This window comes from Pseudorca crassidens, chromosome 9, assembly GCF_039906515.1.
Source record: "Pseudorca crassidens isolate mPseCra1 chromosome 9, mPseCra1.hap1, whole genome shotgun sequence".
Classification (NCBI taxonomy): Eukaryota; Metazoa; Chordata; class Mammalia; order Artiodactyla; family Delphinidae; genus Pseudorca; species Pseudorca crassidens.
In genome coordinates, this window is record NC_090304.1 from 94,600,183 (window position 1) to 94,621,117 (window position 20,935).

The 20,935-nt window shown below is 42.4% G+C and overlaps 1 protein-coding gene across 5 annotated transcripts in view; it reads left to right on the forward strand.

Moving 5' to 3' along the window:
* The first annotated feature begins 144 nt into the window (after positions 1 to 144).
* The window catches only part of RNF214 (ring finger protein 214), a 58,294-nt gene continuing 37,503 nt past the window's right edge, over positions 145 to 20,935 (forward strand). For 2 of the 5 annotated variants that reach the window (XM_067751125.1, XM_067751126.1), the window contains exons 1-6: positions 145 to 267; positions 1,843 to 1,958; positions 4,383 to 4,893; positions 5,583 to 5,642; positions 10,733 to 10,873; positions 13,755 to 13,894. In XM_067751125.1, the coding sequence (XP_067607226.1) occupies positions 1,846 to 1,958; positions 4,383 to 4,893; positions 5,583 to 5,642; positions 10,733 to 10,873; positions 13,755 to 13,894 (965 nt within the window). In that variant the 5' untranslated portion in view covers positions 145 to 267; positions 1,843 to 1,845. The remainder of the gene's footprint in view (positions 268 to 1,842; positions 1,959 to 4,382; positions 4,894 to 5,582; positions 5,643 to 10,732; positions 10,874 to 13,754; positions 13,895 to 20,935) is intronic. The other 3 variants (XM_067751128.1, XM_067751127.1, XM_067751129.1) reach the window with 3 other exon arrangements.

Here is a 20,935-nt window from a genome sequence, read left to right on the forward strand (position 1 = left end):
TCGCATCTCCCTTAGTCCCTTCGCCCCGGGAGAAGTCCACTAGTATCTTAGGGGCTTCCTCAGCGTCCGCGACCCCTTGACGGTGCCGGCTCCGGCCGCCAGAGGGCGCCGTCGGGGGCGGCGCAGTGCCACCGCGGCCTCTCCTCTGCCGGCGGAGCCTCGCCCCCGCCGCTCGTGCCGCCGGAAGTGGGAGGTGTCGCGCGCGGGCCGGCGCTCGACCCCTCCCCCCAGGCTCGGCCGCCCCCTCCCCCCGCTCCGCCCGCTCAGGTGAGTCCCGTCCCTCCCCCCCCTTCCCTCCCGGGGGCGCGGCGCGGGAGGTGTGTGCGGGGCGGGCGCGCGGGCGGGGGCTGCGGCTCGAGGGGCTGGGGTCGGGGCGGGGGGCGTGGAGGGAGCTGCGGGGATGGGGGGCGGGGGTCCCGGCCTAGAAGTGGGACGGGGGTGGCAGCCGGGCGGGGGGCGAGGGCAAGGTGCGGAGGGGCTCTGGCCGGAGGAAGCTGCAGGCTGGGCCAGCCCCCTGTGGAGGGCGGCCGGGACCACCGGCGTCGCTTCCCCCCATTGTCCCCTTCGCGACCGTCCCCCGATCTCCCCCCGAGGACCCGTCGCTCCCAGCGTCGCCGTCTGGTCGCCGCCGGGTTGCGGTGCGGGGCTTCCCTTGGCTCCTTCGACTTAAAGCCCCCTGCCGCAGCCTCCTGCCAGATGTCCCTGTCCCTCTCCCCTTTGGGCTCTCAGCCACGGAGTCGCACGTAGGACCCGTGCCCTGTGGTTTCGTTTCCCGGGCGCCAAGGACCCCCGGCCCGGGCCCTGATGGGGCAGGATGTTTGCACCTGTGCGAGCAGTAATGGCGATCTGGGGCCTGTTTTCTCCCCGGAGCCTCGTATAATTTGATGAGGGAAACTGAGGCACAGGGGGTCTCTGGCCTGGGACTGAAGTGTGGACACAGCCCAGCCTCCGTGCCTGCCCTATGCGCTCTTGGAGGGTCAGGGATGTACCTGGGATGCTATTAAAATAAAAACAAGAATTTAAACTAACCCTGTGTTACACCACCAACCACCCGCCCCCCCCCCGCCCCAATATTCATTTTTTTTCTTCCTCTTCACCATAGAAGGCGTGAGTTTGTCCTGCAACATCTGTTACTTGGATTACCGTGTTTTTCAGCTTCTCATTTTCATGCTGGAGTAACCAAGATTCTCATACTCTGGCACCTTTAGTAACTCTAAAGAGTCTGTACTTTCCTCAGTCAGTGGTTGTCAGACTTTTCCCATCTGTGGGGAACCCAGAGTAAAAGTGAAAGATACTTGGATTGCCCAATAAAATATTGCTTTTTCTCTCTCACACGAACATCTCCAAATTAATGGAGAATGCTTTTAATGTAACAGCCATAAAATGATTTTAAAACATAAGCTATTATTGATGTTAGGCCCCAAATCACATCCTTTGTAAATGATACTAGGCAAGGTAGGTAGGCATGTGGATCATTTGGAAGATTCTCATGGTCTGTGAGACTGCATTTCTCCTAAAGTGAAAAAGCTTTGCGCACATATACGTGTATATATGTGTATATATATATATATATATATACACATATATACACACACACATATATATACATACACATACATATACACATATAGTGACGTGTGAGGATCGATATCCCTATTGCATGTGATGGCTCTTTTAATATCCTACTAGAGAATACCCTTAAGTGTTTTCTCCTGGAGCCCAACTTTTTCTTTGTGTTTCTTTCCTGATATGACTCTGTTGCATGGACATTCTGAGAGGGTGAGATATATTTGTTTTGAAATTTTGGAACTTGTAGCCTGTACTTTGTTTCTGAATGTGCAGAGCATGATGGCAGCATCTGAGGTCGCTGGCGTGGTGGCCACTGCTCCCAGTCCTCCGGAATCCTCGTCTAGTGTATGTGCTTCCAAACCAGACGAAGTTCTCCCAGACGGTCTAAGGTAACGTGTGGACTCTCAACTGGGAAGATTTCTTTTGGGTAAAGGGCTTTGGAGATGGGCTTCTTATGGAAGTGTAGTTCGTCTTTCCCCTTTTTAGCTCTAGTGACATTGCATTAGATGAAGCTTTTTAAAGGTAGGGACTATCTGATCTATATTTGTATATCTGGTACCCAACACAGTATCTGACACTCAGCAGGCATGCTAATTATTTGTTGAATAAACAGATTACAGGGGATCAAACTCATTTGAAAATGCAAATATTTCCCACCTTCTCCTACATGGACTATCTGTTTATTTAACTATATGTTTATATGTTACATCTGTATGTGTGTGTGTGTGTGTATATATATATATACACACACGTTGTATCTAATGTATATAGACACATGTATATGTATCTATGTCTATCTATAGGTAAATAGATAGCTTTATTAATATGGCTTACTGCTTCATGTATGTATTTCGCCTTCCAGCTGAACTCTTGAGCACAGGAATTATGAATACCCAACCTTGTTTTACAGTGCTTAAAACATTGTTATGTATAATGTTGTACTAGGTTGACTATGTATACTACCTCAACTCTTTTTTTAATTTAATTTTTATTTATTTATTTATGGCTGTGTTGGGTTTTGTTGCTGCGTGGGCTTTCTCTAGTTGCGGCGAGCGGGGGCTACTCTTCGTTGCGGTGCGTGGGCTTCTCATTGCGGTGGCTTCTCTTGTTGTGGAGCATGGGCTCTAGGCATGCAGGCTTCAGTAGTTGTGGCTCGCTGGCTCTAGAGTGCAGGCTCAGTAGTTGTGGTGCACAGACTTAGTTGGTCCGTGGCATGTGGGATCTTCTGGACCAGGGCTCGAACCTGTGTCCCCTGCGCTGGCAGGTGGATTCTTAAGCACTGTGCCACCAGGGAAGCCCCCTATGTCAACTCTTTTGTAGAGTACCTAGGACCTAATACAATAGTTAACACATTTAATTCTCTCAACAATCTCAGCAGGTAGGTGCTAATGCTGTTATTCCCATTTATAGGTGAGAGAACTTGAGACACAGAGAGGTTAGTAACTTGCCTAAGGTTACCAAGCTATGTTGGAGTCAGTGTTTGAACCCAGGCTCGTCTGACTCCAGCGTACTTAATAAATGTAACAAATCTGTTACATTTGTATTTATTATTTGTCACTTGTTATTAAGTGGGTAATGGGGAAAAATGTTAAGTCAACCTAGCCATAAACTTGGATCTTCATTTTATAAATAAAATCAGACACATACTACTAGTAATAATAATAACAGCTAAGGTTTATTGAGTGTTTACTGTGTGCCAGAACTAAATACACCAGATGCTTTATCTCGTGTAATCCCCACAATAATCTTATTAGGTAGGTAATATTATTTCTGTTTTACAAATGAAGTTAAGTAACTTGCCCAGAGTTAAACAGCTAGTAAGTAGCAGAGTCAGGATTCACACCCAGGTACTGTATCTGCCCAAATTTATAATTAAGTGCCCCCCCCCCCGCCGCCACTTAACCCCCAGCAAGGAATCAGCTTAGAGTATTTATAAAGATTTTTCACGTCACAAGGTGCTGTCTCTGTTGTTTTATTTTGAACAGTAGGTACTATTGAGGAAAGGAAGGCACAGTGACCTGAAGCCTAAGTCAGTACTAGTTTGGAGTCCTTAAGGGCATAGTTGACAGAAGCAGTTGTTTTGTTTTGTTTTTTAATAGCAAAGGAATTTAACACACATTATTCCTGGTAAAAGACTTACAGTCGTGAATGTTGGATGTCATTGTAAATAGGTTTTGAAGATCTCTTAAAAGCAGTATGGTAAATGGTTGTAGCAAACAATGAAACAACGATTTCAGTGTATACGTGTGTGTATATTTGTTATCTGGGGTAAAAGTTCTGCTGACAGCTTCAATTTTGGATTCAAAATCGTCTGTACTTCAGTCAACTTGAAGTGAAGATGCTGTGCTCTGGAAAGCTGTTGGTGGTTCTGGTCAAAGATCTGTAAAATGAATTTGAATGAAAATTATTTTTGTGAAACGAGAGTGGAATTTAAAACAATATTTCTCAATCAATATTTTATTTATTAAAATATGTGGAACAAAATTAGTACATGTACCTAAATGAAATATTCTAAGTAACAGCAGGCTATTTCACCTGCATCCCCCCAAACCTTTGGCTCCTCAGCGTCATTTCTGTGTGACCGTTCACTGCGGACTGTCTCCTGAACCCAGCTTCTTCACCACCACACCATACTCCCTGCATGTGGGACAGAAATCACTGGGTGGAAACTAAGTTCCTTTTCAGTTGGCTAATTTGGAGGGGTTTATATAGTCTTGTTTTGTTCTTCTAGGGGTTATGTTAAAAGTATTATATATTTAAGCCTCTTTAAGATTGGGTGAAGAGAGAAACCTTTTATCTTATGTTTTTGATAGCCCCAAAGACCCTGCACAGAAGCACAAGAACTCGCCTCTGTCGAGTGTAAGTAACCAAACGATAACCAAGGAGAATAACAGAAATGCCCATTTGGAACACCCAGAGCAGAATCCTGGTTCATCAGCAGGTGACACTTCAGCAGCGCACCGGGCGGTTTTAGGAGAAAACTTGATAGCTACGGCCCTTTGTCTCTCTGGCGGTGGGTCTCAGTCTGATTTGAAGGACGTGGCCAGCACAGCGGGAGAGGAGGGGGACACACGCCTCCGGGAGAGCCTCCACCCCGCCACTCGGTCTCTTAAGGCAGGGTGCGATACAAAGCAGCTTGCCTCCGGGAATTGTCCTGAAGAGAAGGCCCCACAAGCCTCCATCCTAAAGGAAGGGAGCAGGGACACAGGCTTGGATTTCCCACCTGTGGTGCCTCCAGCAAATGGGGTTGAAGGAGTCAGAGTGGATCAGGATGATGATCAGGATAGCTCTTCCCTGAAGCTTTCTCAGAACATTGCCGTCCAGGTCAAGTATCAAGTTTCTACTACTAAAACGGAATTTGGGCTTTTAATTTTTTTTTTTTTTTGAGGGCAGGAGATATTTCTTCATAGTTGGTAGAGAACTACTCTGTCTCGTTTTTTTACTGGCAACTCTCATACTGTTTTCATACGGTGCTCTGTGATGACTTCATTCTGGTGTTCAATAAGTAACAGCCCGTGTCTAATCGTGGCGACCAGGAGCTTCATGACCTACATACAATCACTTTCACTGAGTAATTGATGAGCGTAGGTCATTAGCATTCATATTTCCTGTCTTCGACCTTGCAGGAGGAATCCTTGTTAATTCTCTGACCTATATCTTAAGAAGTACGGGGTATCCTGCCTTCTAGTGACTGGTGTGCTTTTTTGTAGCAGGAAGGATGAGCACAGTAAATTGTAGGGGCCAAAATTCTTATCTGAGTCTCGAGCTTGTCTCTCCATCAGTTGTTGGGTCTTGTTCAGCTTATTTTGTGGGGTAAATGCTTCATGCTACATGGATGTCAGTGGACATTTGCCAGAACTACAGTTCTCTTGCTATGAAGCTGATAAGGGGAGAGAGTAAAAAGTTAACTTCTCAGTTCCTTGTGGCAGATTTCTCAGTGAAAGGACGAGAGCAATTCTGCCTTTTAGAATGTCTCTGAACAGTTCTGAATATAATTGTTTCTTTCTTTATAGACTGACTTTAAGACGGCTGATTCAGAGGTAAACACAGATCAAGATATTGAAAAGAATCTGGTAAGTAGTTAAACTGCAATTGTTCATGTATGAAACCATTAATGCAGAAGATCTAGAGTCACATCATCTCAGTTGGAAAAGGTGCAGGAACCTCCTTTATAAAATCCCTGACAGATGGTCAGCTAACTTCTACTTGATCACCTCCAGAGACGGGAAGCTTACTACTCATGAATCAGCATATTGCATTTTGAAAATAGCTCTTATTGTTAGATCTTATTATGAGGTGAGAACAGAACCACTAAAACTTCTTGTTATAGTTCTCTCTTGAGCTACGTAGAGTAAATCTAAATCCCTTTACTTGTTAGCCCAAAATATATTCAAAATGTTTTTTTAAATGCTTTTTCCTCTTATCCTTTAAGTCTGAACCTTTCCAGGTGAAACATCCCCAGATTTTTTTTTTTTTTTTTTTGCAGTACGCGGGCCTCTCACTGTTGTGGCCTCTCCCGTTGCGGAGCACAGGCTCCAGATGCGCAGGCTCAGTGGCCATGGCTCAGTGGCCATGGCTCACGGGCCCAGCCGCTCCGCGGCATGTGGGATCTTCCCAGACCGGGGCACGAACCCATGTCCCTTGCATCGGCAGGCGGACTCTCAACCACTGCGCCACCAGGGAAGCCCCCCAGATGTTTTTTTAACATTCTTCTTTTCTTCATATGATATATTTTTGAGTCTTTTCTTCAACCTGGTTACTTTTTCACCTAGACATGTTACACCTTCTCAATGTTTCTTTTGCAATGTGATCCTGAGAGCTAAATGTAGTAATGCACATACAGTGTAATTACTTCACTATACAATGGAACTGTTGTGTCATTCTGTGGTGACATTCTACACACCATTTCCTAAGCTGACATCGTCACACTGTGGAGTTTTCACTTTTACTCCATCAGGTCTTTTTCTCATGTATTGTTTTTTTTTTTTTTTTTTTTTGTGGTACGCGGGCCTCTCACTGTTCTGGCCTCTTCCATTGCGGAGCAATGGCTCCGGACGCGCAGGCTCAGCGGCCATGGCTCACGGGCGCAGCCGCTCCGCGGCATGTGGGATCTTCCCGGACCGGGGCACGAACCCGTGTCCCCTGCATCGACAGGCGGACTCTCAACCACTGCGCCACCAGGGAAGCCCTCATGTATTGTTTAATTGTATCTTCCAATTTTATGCCTAGGTAATTATTTTTTTTTTTTTGAGCATCACTTTTTAAATCTGTTTTTTACTTAAAAATAGGTAATTGGTTTTTAAAACTTAGAGAACTTCACATTTATTTTTGTTAAAGTGGTCCCCTTGATCTTTCCCTGGCATTTTGTGGCAAAACTTCCACCCTGTAAGTGTGTGGATATCTGAATGTCCATTTTTCAAGAGGAAGGATAATGCTAGAAAAGGCATCCTAAGTTCAGGAAGGGGTCTTTAGGGTAAGATATGTTAATTGAATGGAAATAAAGAGGAAAACCAGGTAAGAAAGTGGATATTTGGTGCAAGTTGAAGAAATTGAGGGGCAGATGGAAAGAAGTAAGTTATTGGAGTACATTAACCACATGAAAACTTTTAAATAGAGAGTAGCAACTCAGGAGTTATTTATAACAGGCAAGTAAAAAGATCCTAGAGATGAGAGACCTGATGGCGATGTGCTGAGTGAGAACCAGGCTAGGAGAGAACCTCCAGGAGAAGGAGGAGAAGTCGCCTTTTCTTGAGCATTTATTCTAAACACTTTACATGGAGTGTTTATTTGGTCCCCACAGTTGTAAGGCAGGGTTTTGTTGACCATATAGCAATTGAAGGGGCCAACTAAGAGGTAATAGATAAGCTTTAGCATCAGTCTGAAACAGGGGTGGAAACTGGCAAGCCATTAGGCCAAAAGAGGCCCAGAGTTGTGTTTTGTTTGGCAGTATTCTTTTGGGTGGTGGTGTGGCCCACATGCTGTAATTTTTTAAATTATTATGATTTTTTAAATATTTATTTAGTTTGGTTGCACCAGGTCTTAGCTGCGACAGGTGGGCTCCTTCGTTGTGGCTCCAGGGCTCCTTAGTTGTGGCATGCAAACCGTCAGTTGCAGCATGCACGTGGGATCTAGTTCCCTGACCAGGTATTGAACCGGGCCCCCTGCATTGGGAGCATGGAGTCTTAACCACTGTACCACCAGGGAAGTCCCTATTATTATTATTTTTAAAACACAATATGATTATATTTTAGTACACAACCAAAATACAAAACACCGTAGTAAGTTGACAGCAGTAGAACATGGTATTTCATTTGCATTGCATAACAGACGGTTAACATTCTTAGTTGTAACTGAGTTCTCCACATGCTTTTTTTTTTTTTTTTTTCTCTTCTCGGTACGCGGGCCTCTCACTGTTGTGGCCTCTCCCGTTGCGGAGCACAGGCTCCGGACGCGCAGGTTCAGCAGCCATGGCTCGTGGGCCCAGCCGCTCCGCGGCATGTGGGATCTTCCCGAACCGGGGCACGATCCCATGTCCCCTGCATCAGCAGGCAGACTCCCAACCACTGCGCCACCAGGGAAGCCCTCCACATGCTTTTAAAAAGGCATTGGGACTAAGCAGGTATTAAGCTTAGTGGCAATACAGGGAACTTTGCTCCTGTTTTATTTGCTACCCTTTTCATGCATTTACAGTAATTGCCCACTGCCTGCATTTGAAATTGTGACTCCTGCCTCTCAGGACCAATTCACCATCAATGAAACAAAGTAACAATGTGTAACCCTTTGGCTTATTAAGATGAGAATTGTATCAAGTAATTTGCTGTATGCCTTTAAGCCATCCATTTGTATGTACTAATAGTATGTACCTTGAGACTTCTTTCCGTGAAGACTAGAGTTTTTTTCCCCATCCTGTGTTGTTAAAAAGATGCATTATCGGGCTTCCCTGGTGGCGCAGTGGTTGAGAGTCCGCCTGCCGATGCGGGGGACACGGGTTCGTGCCCCGGTCTGGGAAGATCCCACATGCTGCGGAGCGGCTGGACCCGTGAGCCATGGCTGCTGAGCCTGCGCATCGGGAGCCTGTGCTTCACAACGGGAGAGGCCACAGCACTGAGAGGCCCGCGTACCGCAAAAAAAAATAAAATAAAAATTTTTTAAGGATGTATTATGGACAGAGAGGTACCATAAGGAAGTAGAGAGAGAAGAAAAGAATCCTCTAATCTACTAGTTTTCATCAATTGGTTCTTAACCTTTAACTTTTCTTGGGTTAAGTTCCTCTTTCAGAATCTTTTGAAAACTTTGAATTCTCATCTCAAAAAATTTTATACACACCTATCCATAGACCTCAGGTTTAGAATCCCTTTAAAGTTATGATGCTAAGGTGTCATCTGTTTAGGGAGCTTTAGTTACATTTCAGTACATGGACTAAGGACTAGCTTATCCCAAAGCTAAAGTCCCATCTTGAGAGCTTATTTTTTTATTATCATAGTGTGATCAAGTTTTTCGCTATTCACTTCTAAAACCTTTCTTCTCTTTGAAAGTAGTTATCGTCTAATGAACAAATTCAGTTTAATGCTCTGTTTAAATTTTACACTGGTTACCTTATACCAAGTGTGCTTTAAATTGACCCTCTAAGTTTCAGTGTTCCTTTGAAAGGTAATCATTACTTTTCTTGATTTATTAATGTGGGGGAGGCAGAGCTGAACTGTGACCCTTAGAAGCTTCACCTCTTTTATTGACTTATTTATTTATTGGCTGCGCTGGGTCTTGGTTGTGGCATGCGAGAGCTTTAGTTGCAGCCTGCATGCGGGATCTAGTTCCCCAACCAGGGATCAAACCCGGGCCCCCTGCATTGGGAGTGTGGAGTCTTACCCACTGGACCACCAGGGAAGTCCCAGAAGCTTTACTTCTGCTCCCTGTTTATATGAGAGCTTGCCGATTTGACCAATCTGAATACCAAGTGCCCCGGAACTCTTTGGTGGATCTGCCAATTTGTAGTGCTAATGACCAGTAAGGAGTCCAGTTTCTGGATGCATTTTGAGTAGTTGATCTGTTCTTTGTTTTTGCTCGTTCTTCTTCCTCCTAATAGATAAAATACCTTATTTCTCTTATTCCCTACTGCAGGGAAATTAGCCTATAAAGGGTCAGTTAGTAGATATCTTAGGCTTTGTGGGCTGTATGTGCTCTTTTGTAACCACTCCACTCTGCTGTTGTAGTGTGAAAGCAGCCAGCCAGCTGTCGGGTATGGCTGTGTTCCTATAAAACATTTACTTATAAAAACAGACGGTGGGGGCTTCCCTGGTGGCGCAGTGGTTGAGAGTCTGCCTGCCAATGCAGGGGACGCGGGTTCGTGCCCCGGTCCGGGAAGATCCCACATGCCGCGGAGCGGCTGCGCCTGTGAGCCATGGCCGCTGAGCCTGCGCGTCCGGAGCCTGTGCTCCGCGACGGGAGAGGCCACAGCGGTGAGAGGCCCGCGTACCGCAAAAAAAAAAAAAAAAAAAAAAAACAGACGGTGGGACCTCCCTGGTGGCGCAGTGGTTAAGAATCTGCCTGCCAATGCAGGGGACACGGGATCAAGCCCTGGTCCGGGAAGCTCTCACATGCCGCAGAGCAACTCAGCCCTTGCGCCACAACTACTGAGCCTGTGTGCCACAGCTACAGAAGCCCACACACCTAGAACCTGTGCTCCGCGACAAGAGAAGACACCGCAATGAGAAGCCCCCGCGCTGCAATGAAGAGTAGCTCCCGCTCGCCACAACTAGAGAAAGCCCGTGCACAACAATGAAGACACAATGCAGCCAAAAATAAAATAAATAAATAAAATTTAAAAACAAAAACAGTTGATGGCTGGATTTGGCCCACAGGCCATAGGTTGCCACCCTCCATCTTAGCGCAGTGTTGTACAATAGAATTTCCTTTAACGACGGAAGTGTTCTGTATCTGTGCTGTCCAGTATAGTAGCCACTACTCACATGTAGCTACTGAGTACTTGGAATGTGGTAAGGTGACTGAGGAGCTGGATGTTTACATTTGCTTATTCTAATTAATTTAGCTACAGCATCGGACACTGCAGCCATAGCGCCCTGCATGGTGCCTTGAACAGGGACATGGTGAATGTTTCTTGCAATGAAATTGGCGAATTAAACTTCTCATCTGTTGTTACCAATAGGATAAAATGATGACAGAGAGAACCTTGTTGAAGGAGCGTTACCAGGAGGTCCTGGACAAGCAGAGGCAAGTGGAGAATCAGCTCCAAGTGCAATTAAAGCAACTTCAGCAAAGGAGAGAAGAAGAAATGAAGAATCACCAGGTATTCTGCTTATGTTAAAATTGGCAATAAGTAAAGTATAGTCCCTAATCAGACTTTAATTTTGTTTTCAAATTAATAGAAATAAAAAAGCAGTATTTAACTTTTTAATGGTTATCATAGAATTTTAAGGATAAACAAGAACCTTCGAGGGCATCTCGTCCAAACTCTCACTCCTATTTTGGTTCAGAGAGGAAAGGATTTTTTTTTTTTTTTTTCGGTACGCGGGCCTCTCACTGCCGCAGCCTCTCCCGTTGCAGAGCACAGGCTCCGGACGCGCAGGCTCAGCGGCCATGGCTCACAGGCCCAGCCGCTCCACAGCATGTGGGATCTTCCCGGACCGGGGCACGAACCCGTGTCCCCTGCATCGGCAGGCGGACTCTCAACCACTGCGCCACCAGGGAAGCCCAGGATTATTTATTTAATATATTTGTTTGACTGCCTACCTGGAAAGTCATTTGATTAGACTCCTGTCTCACACTATATTTAAAAATACAATTCTAAGTAAATTAAAAATATACATATAAAAACTGGAAAAAAATTTTAAATCAGAAGAAAATTTAGAAGAATATTTGTATACCTGAAGTTGCAAGAGGTCATTTTAACCCAGGCAGAAAACCTAGAAGATTTTTTAAAATTAATTATATATAATTAAACTTTTTGGCATGGCAAATGATATAGAAAACAGTCAAAAGATCAATATTAGACTGAGAGAAAATATTTATAGCACATATGACGAAGGGTTTAAGATGACATTCTGAGATTCCTACAAATTCATGATAAAAGCCAAACAATCTAGAGAAACCAGGAAAAGTTACTACTGTATTACTTTCCTATTGTAATAGTTTTCTACTGTAATAGTTTCCCATTGCTGCTGTAACAAGTTGTGAATTTAGAGCTTAAAACAACACGTTTATTATCTTACAGTTCTGTAGGTCAGAAGTACAACGTGGGTGTCACTGGGCTAAAATCAAGGTATTAGGAGGGCAGCATTCCTTTCTAGGGACTCTAGGGGAGAATACATTTCCCTGCATTTCTGGCTTCTAGAGGCTGTTTGCATTCCTTTACCTGTGGCCCCCGTCTCCATCTTCAGAGTCAGCAACGTTGCATTTCTGTAACTGTTCTTCCCTAATCACATCTTCCTCTGATCACAAGTGGGAAAGTTTCTCTGCTTTTAAAGACCCATTTGTGGTTAGATTGGGCCCACCCCGATAATCCAGGATTGTCTCCCTATCTCTTTTGCTATGGAGGGTAACATAGGTTCCAAGGAGTAGAACATGGACATTTTTGTGGGGAAGAGGTTATTATTTTGCCCATAACAGTCACAAACAGTAATTCACAGAAGAGGAAAAGCAAATGGGTAACAAATGTATGAAAATAAACTCAGCCTTACTAGTGTCGATCCATTTGTATAGCAAATACTTTTTGAGTTCCTGATGTACGCTCTGAAGATTTAGTGGTGAACGAAACATAGTCTCTGCCTTCATTGAATGCTTATTCTAGTTGGAGGAGACAGACAATAAAAACAGTAAAAGAACAGGAGGTAGTGAAATGCTCATTAAAATTACTAGATACCATTCCTCCCTCTTTCCCAAGAGATTGGGAAAAATGAAATAAGTTGTCAAAGGTAAGGAAAAATGAACTCTTTTTAGACATTGGTAGGAGTGTGAATTGGTATGACCATTTTAGAAAAGATATTAGGGCGACTTCCCTGGTGGTCCAGTGGTTAAGACTCCAAGCTTCCAATGCAGGGGGCACAGGTTCAATTCCTGGTTGGGGAACCAAGAATCCCGCATGACGTGCAGCGTGCCAAAAAGTTAAGTAAATAAATAAACAAGTAAATAAGTATATAAATAAAGTCTGAAGAAAAAAGATATTAGGAATTGTCACTTAAAATTTTAAAATGTATATATACCTTGATTTAGCAGTCTCATTGTTAGGAGTCTATTCTACAGAAATAAAAGCTTTTGTATGAAAATATAGGCATACAGGATGTTTATTGTAGTATTATTTGTAGTTACAAGAAAACTGAAATCAGCCTTAACAGGATGGACTCTTTTTTTTTTTTTTTTTTAGGATGGACTCTTAACAGAGACTGGTTGACTAAATTCGTTATATACATGTCATGTCGTGTTATACAGCTATTTTTTAATTTGATTTATATTTATCGATAGTATGCTCATGTCAGGTGAACAAAAGCAAGATGCAGAATAGTGTATATAAAATTACCTCATTATAAAGAAAACAAAAAAGCAAATACGTACGTAAGTACACATGTATTTGTGTAAGAATGGAGAAAGATGTGAAAGCATAGAACAAAACGCTTAACACATTGATTACTTTATGGGTGGAATTGGTGTGCATTAGGGGTGACTTAACTTTATTACTTTTTGTTCGACTTCTTATTATAAATATATATGTATATAGTAAAATAATTTAAAAAGAACAAAGGTAACCCCTACGCATAATAAAGTAGAGCCGTAACAAAACAAAACAAGACCATATTTGTTGGAAGTAGCAAACTCCCACCCTGTGCAAGAATGCCTTTCTCAGCAGTCTTGACAGGTGTTCATTCAGCCTTTATATGAGCACCAGTAATGGAGAGCTTATTGCTTCACAAGGCAGTAAATTCCGTTTTTGAACAGTTGTGATTGTTAGAAATTCTTTTCTCCTGTTGAATTGAAATCTGCTTTATTATAACTTACTCCCTTTTGGGACTTTTTTGACTGCTTTTGGGACTACTCATCACCAGATTCCTTCAATTCAATTTGAAATCACTAAAGTCAATATGTTAATTTGAGATAGTTGAAAGTAACCTTCAGACCAAAAGAACTAATTCATTTCCTTCTTTATTTGTGTGTGACTATAATTGTGCGGGACTTAGGAGATATTAAAGGCTATCCAGGACGTAACAATAAAGCGAGAAGAAACAAAGAAGAAGATAGAGAAAGAAAAGAAGGAGTTTTTGCAGAAGGAGCAGGATCTGAAAGCTGAAATTGAGAAGCTTTGTGAGAAGGGCAGAAGGTAAATGATGCTGTTAAGAATAAAAACCCTGGGTTTATGTGTGTGTGTTTGTACATAACAGGCCGGTTCTATTTGTGTTTCTACTTTCTTTTCTTTCAGTCTAATTTTTATTTGAAAAACAAGTGCACAAATTAAAATCCTTGAGTGATTTTAGCTTTTTCAGCACCCTATGTTAAATTTAATAAAAAATGTTTCAGGGATTCATCAGTACATTGAAATAACAGCAGCTCATTGTTTGGTCCCAAGTCTGATCAGGATTTTGATATATATCTAACACCTATTTCACTTGCCTTATCTGATGTTTGACAGTTTAGGCTATGAGGCTACTTTGATTATGTTAAATTCAGCACCAAAACCAAATTTCAAACTAACATTGCAAGCTGTTTGCAAAGCTATTTAATGGATCTGTGTCCTTTTCAGGGTACTGCAGCAAGGCTAAGGCGGGCATAGAATTTGGTCATAGTTTCAATTTTCTAAGTTTCTTAATGTGACCTGTTTGGAAGTCAAAATAGTTGTGAATATTGTGATTTTATTTAAATTCTACTAAAATGCATTTTTATTTATCAAGAAAATCTTGGCTTGCTAATGTGTCCGAGAGCTAAGTGAAAAGTAGCGGGATACTTGGAAAATGATTCAGCAAATGAGGAAAGATGATAAATAAGACAGGACATTTTGGAATAATTGGGAAATTTTGAATATGGATTACGTATTAGGTAATATTGTATCAATGGTAAATATTTTGTGTGTGATTATGTAGAAGGTTCTTATTCTTAAGAGATACTTGCTGAAGTTTTAGGGGTTGTCATGATGTCTATAACTTTCAGGTGGTTCAGAGGGAGAAGTAAAGTAAATGTGGCAAAAAGCGTTAACAGCTGGTGAATCCAGATGAAGGGCATGTGTTCACTGGACTATTCTGTTAACTTTTCTGTTGGTTTGAAATTTTCAAAGAAAAAGTTGCAGGAGTGGGGGTAGATATAGGGAGAAATTAGCCAGGCAACGAATAGGGAAGAAGACATTGCAGGCAGGGGACCTATAGACGAGAGGGATTAGCAACTGAGACCTGAGGTAGAGAGGAATGAGGCTAGTGGAGGAGGCAGAAGCCCGATCACAAAGGCTCAGATCCCGTGTAAGGAGTTTGAGATTTTCCCTGATAGTGAGAGACTAGAGAGTTTTAAGGAGGGGTGGGGATCAGAGGATGAGATTTGCACTTTATTTATTTATTTTTAATTAAAAAATTTTTAATTGAAGTATGGTTGATTTATAATATATTAGTTTCAGATGTACAACGTAGTGATTTAAAACCTTTATGGATTATATTTAAAGTTATTATAAAATATTGGCTGTATTCCCTGTGCTGTATACTATATCCTTACAGCTTATTTATTTTATACACAGTAGTTTGTACTTCTTAGTCCCCTACCCCTATCTTGCCCCTCCTCCCCATCTCCCCACTGGCAACCACCTGTTTGTTCTCTGTATCTGTGAGTCTGTTTCTGTTTTGTTACATTCATTCATTCTTTTCACTTTTTAGATTCCACATGTAAGTGATGACATACAGTATTGTGTTTTTCTATCTGATTTATTTCACTTAGCATAATGCCCTCCAGGTCCATCCATGTTATTGCAAATGGCAAAATTCCATTCTTTTTTCAGGCTGAGTAGTATTCCAGTGTGTGTGTGTGTGTGTGTGTGTGTGTGTGTGTGTGTGTGTGTGTGTATGTATGTATGTATTACCACATCTGTTTTATCCATTCATCTGTTGTTGGACACTTAGGTTGCTTCCCTATCTTGGCAACTGTAAATAGAGATTTTCAGTTTAGATAGATGATGATGCCAGTTGGAGAATAGACTGGAGTAGTGTAGAGGACCAGTTAGGAGACTTATCTGTCAGAGCCTGCGTTACAATAATGGTGGCCAAAACTGAAGTGCTGCAGTGGGGAGGAGAGATGTGAATCCATTTGTAAGGTGTTAGGGGTAGCACTAATAGGTGGAGAGGGAAGAGTTATAGAAACGCCCATATTTCTGGCTTGGAAAATTGGGGAAATAATGGGGTTTTCTAATAAGATGTCTTATTTAGTTACCCACTTTACAAGTTTCAAGTTAAATTCTACCTCCTTTGTAAAATCTTCCTTATCCAGTTCTTCCTGAACTAATCTCTCCCTCCTCAGAACATCTATACAGCTCTCTGCTGATTTTGCTTATTTTTTTATTTTTATTTTTTTTAATTTTTTTTGTTGTACGCGGGCCTCTCACTGTTGTGGCCTCTCCCGTTGCGGAGCACAGGCTCCGAACGGGCAGGCTCAGCGGCCATGGCTCACGGGCCCAGCCGCTTCGTGGCATGTGGGGTCTTCCCGGACTGGGGCACGAACCCGTGTGCCCTGCATCGGCAGGCAGACTCTCAACCACTGCGCCACCAGGGAAGCCCCCTGATTTTGCTTATTTTTGTATTATACTGTACTCTACATTTTTTTCTACCTGTGTATGTCTTGGCTGGCCATTGATATTGTAAGCCTCTTGAGGATAAAGACTGGACTCTCCCTCTTCATATGTATTTAAAAATTTTTTTTTTACTCTTTTGTGTTCTTTTACACTTAGCTCAGTGCTATATACTGATAATTATTGGACAAATATTTGTTGAATTACTGGATAGGAAATTAAATTTCACCTTGATATTATAGATGAATTTACGTAATAGAAATTTGCTAAGTGCTTTGTACTGTTTGAAGGTAATTACTGTGTTTTTTATTGTAATTATAATTTTTAAAGAAGACACGATGAACTGACCAAAAAAAAAAGACCAAATATTCAGTTTAGTCACGTATTTGATTTTTTTTCTCCTTGACACTTGGCTGCTTTATAATGGACATTGTCTTGCCTTTGTGGGGACACTTTCTAGTTTCCAGCTTGCATCCTTCAAGATTATTGCTGGTATTAGAAAGGTGAGGCTTCCAAGCTAGTTCTCTTCTACGGCCGAACTTCTTTTTAAGCTCCCTGCCTTTAATAGTGACTCATCGAGAATAATAGCAAATAAGGCTCTTCTTGAATAAAGATGGTGAGCTTGCGCTTTAAGAGACATCATCGGTTGATTCACAAAGGTAGGTTGGGACCAGTAGCCGAAAAATTGCAATATCAAGCAAAGGTCTTCTTTTTTTTTTTTTTTAATATTTATTTATTTATTTGGCTGCACCAGGTCTTAGTTGCGGCATGTGGGATCCTCCCGGACTGGGGCACGAACCCGTGTCCCCTGCATTGGCAGGCGGACTCTCAACCACTGCGCCACCAGGGAAGCCCGGGTCTTCTTTTTTAAAATGCTCTGAGCTTGCCTGATGAACTCGTGATAGAGTGATAGGTAAATAGCAGATCAAGGGAGTTAATGTTGGAAGCATTACTTTGGATGTGGTATAAGAGTTTATGCTATATTGAAATTGACAGGGTACAAGAGGATTCTTTTTGGAAATTTCTCACCAAATGCTAGTTTATTTAACTGGTATGCTTTGAAGTCCTAATAGCTTGTCTGGCAATCAGTAAATCTAGTGAGTATTTCTTAGGTGCAAAGCAGTGAGCCAGACTGTTCAGCATCCTGTATTTTGACCACAGCCTTCAGTCCTTCCAGCTTTCTGTCTCATTCCCAGTAAATGTACACTTTGACATCAAGTCCTCTTTCTTGTTTTTTGACTTCATTCCAGTTTCTCCCAGTCCTCCAGCTCCCTGGAAGCATTTCTTTGCCTAGCCAGACTGGACTCATGGTCCATTACTTGAATTTCTCCCTTACCATTACCATCAATTCTGTGGAGGCTTGTTCCTTTCCTTTCATTTTTCCATAGTACTCCAGTCCTGGGCCAAGTCAACCCCCACACCTACCCCCCCACCCTGCCCCCTCCTACATCTATCTCTATTCTTCTTATACTTGGGCTGCTGAGGGCTGCTGCAGGAGATCACACTGTGTGTCTTGAGGCCAGAATAAATTTGACAGAATAAATTTGACTTTCAAAAACACCCGGACCCTCAGGACTCCCTCTTCCTCTGAGGGCTGTCCCTAACTATTACCTCTCTTTCTAAACTTTCTGTCTCCACCACTTCTCTCCTTAGTCTTAGCAAGTGATCTTGCCTTTTATTTGACTGAAAAAATAGGGGCCATCGAGTAAACCTTCCTTCAGTTTCCTATCAGCAGATACATCCATCTTTTCTTCCTGTCCTTGTATCTGAGTCTAAACTACCTGTGTGTGAATCCTGTTCCCTCTTGCTTTTCCCACTTCTTCGTAAGTGACACCACACTCTCCTCCAGTGACTAAGCCGAATAACCAAGTCATTCTGAATTCTTCTCTTAACCCCTTTCTGCTTTACCAAGTCTTGTAGATTCTTAATATTAATTGTCCCTTTCTCTCCATTCACTCTGCCACTCTTAGTTCAGGTTTCTGTCAGTTCTCCTAGATTCTGAGGCAGGCTACTAAACGTTCTTTGCCTCCAGTCTCCTCCATTTTAATTGGTCTAGTACAAATCTGTCGAAGAAATCTGTCAAAGAATAGGGATCTGATGATGTCATTTCCCTGCTTAAAGTCCTTCATAGTTCCTAGGGTAAAGTTTAAACTCTTTAGTTTACTATAAGAGGCCCTCAATTATCTAGTCCCTGTTTATGTCCCTAGCTGCATCTTTTACCATTCCCCCAAACCACCATGCTAGTTTATACCTAACTACTACATGTTGTATCCTGAACTCACTTAAAACTCAGCCTGTATCAACTGCTCTAGAAAGCTTTCCCAGATACTCCCCTTATCCTCCCCTTCACACACCCTGACCATTTAATTTAGATGACCCTCCTCCGTATTCACCTAGCACGGTGTGTATGCTTCTGTCATAACACTGACCTCTGATGGTCTTTTGTGTTTACTGGAATGTTTCCCACATTATATAGTTAGCTTCTTGAGGGCAGGTATTTCGATTATCTATCGCTGTCAAAAAAACACTGTAGAACTTAGTGTCTTAAAACAGCAACAATATTTTATTATTTCTCTCAATTCTTTGGGTTGATTGAGTCTCAGATGGATGGTTCTTCTAGTGTCCTTTGGAGTCTTTCCTGTAGCTGCCGTTATGTGGCAACTGGGGCTGGAATGTCTAAGATGGCTTCATTCATATTTCTGCCTTGGCAGGGACACGTGGAAAGCTGAGTTCCGGTGGGACTCTGGGATGTCTAGGCCTTTTCACTCTATCTCTCCATGCTGTCTCAGGACTTTTTCCTCTCCAGGTGGTCTTTCCAGCTAAGGAGCCAGATTTCTTACTTGGTGGCTCAGGGCTCCCAAGAGTACAAAAGTGGAGGTTTCCAGGCTTTCTTAAGGCATAGACTTGGGACCAGTACAGTGCTACTACTGTGGCATTCTGTTGGTTAACATGAGTGACAGGGCCAGCCCAGATTCAGTGTGGGAGGGGACTGCGAGGAGGAGGCCTGGTTCACTGGGACGACTCCATTTTTGGAGATTTGCTACCACGGCAAGTAACACATCTTGTTTAACTTTTTCTGCTGAGCACGTAATAGTTTCTTTTAGATACGGGAAATCATAGAAGTTATATAAACGGTTTACATAATTGGAGGTGTTTTAGAAGTATGCAGGATGAATTATGAGGAGAGACAGAGGCTGAGACATCAACCAGTAAGCTCTTAACAATAAAGTGAGTTTATAAGAATTATTATAAGACTAATGGTGGTTGAATGAAAAGGGAGAAATGGATTTAGGAGGGATTGGTGTCGGATTATTTTAAGGATTAGGACAGAGGGAGAAGTCAAAAATAACTTCATTGTTTTGACCCTGGGTAACTCTGTGCCGCCATGGACAGTAATCGGGAAGTAGAATACCAGTTCTAAATTTTGAGGATAAAGTAATACTTTTGATGATACGGGACATGCAAGTTAAAATACTTAGTAGGCAATTAGAAATGGGAGACTTGAATACAGAAGAGATGCTATGTCTTCATTTGGAGTTGCATATAGGTGATAGTTAAAATGATAGGAGTGAATTTTCTGTGGGAAAAAGTATAGAGTAGGGCTCAGTTCTGAACTTTGAGGTACACCTGCAGTTTGGGAGTAGAAAGAGGAAGAGAAGGCAAAAAGAATAATCAGAGAAGGAAAAGGAAGCAGTTTAAAATAGTAGTATAGGGTTTCAACGGGAGAAGGTGGTTAACAGCGTCAGAAACTATAGGGTAGGAAATGAGAACCAGGTCTGATTAAAGGCTATTGGTAATTTAAAATAATTTATTTATTTATTTATTTATTTATTTTTGGCTGCACTGGGTCTTTGTTGCTGCACTCGGGCTTTCTCTAGATGCGGCGAGCGGGGCTACTCTTCATTGCGGTGCGTGGGCTTCTCATTGCAGTGGCTGCTCTTGTTGCAGAGCACGGACTCTAGGCACACGGGCTTCAGTAGTTGTGGTGTGCAGGCTCAGTAGTTGTGGCTCACGGGCTCTAGAGCGCAGGCTCAGTAGTTGCGATGCACAGGCTTAGTTGCTCTGTGGCATGTGGGATCTTCCCGGACCAGGGCTCGAACCTGTGTCCCCTGCATTGGCAGGCGGATTCTTAACCACTGCACCACCAGGGAAGTCCCGCTATTGGTAATTATTGACTGTAACCAATAGGGATTTTTAGGTAGAGGGATTAGGTTATTGGATTGATTTTTCCCCCAATATTTTATTATGAAAATTTTCAAACATTCAGAGAAACTGCAAGTATCGTACACTAACACTCACCACCTAGATTCAGCAATTAACGTTCTATTAAATTTGTTTCAACAGTATCTTTCCCTCTATCTATTCATCAGTCCATCTTGTTTTTTATGCATATTAGAGTAAGATGTAGTCATCAGTAAGTTCACCTATAAACTCACAAACTTGTATATCATTAATTAGACTTTAATATTATTTGTGTTTCCTTTTTTGTGGTAATAAATTGTATATGCAGTTAAATATATAAATATTAAGTTGTACCATTCAGTGAGTTTTGACAAATGTATATACCCTTGTAATTCAAAGCCCATCAAGATATAGAGAATACTA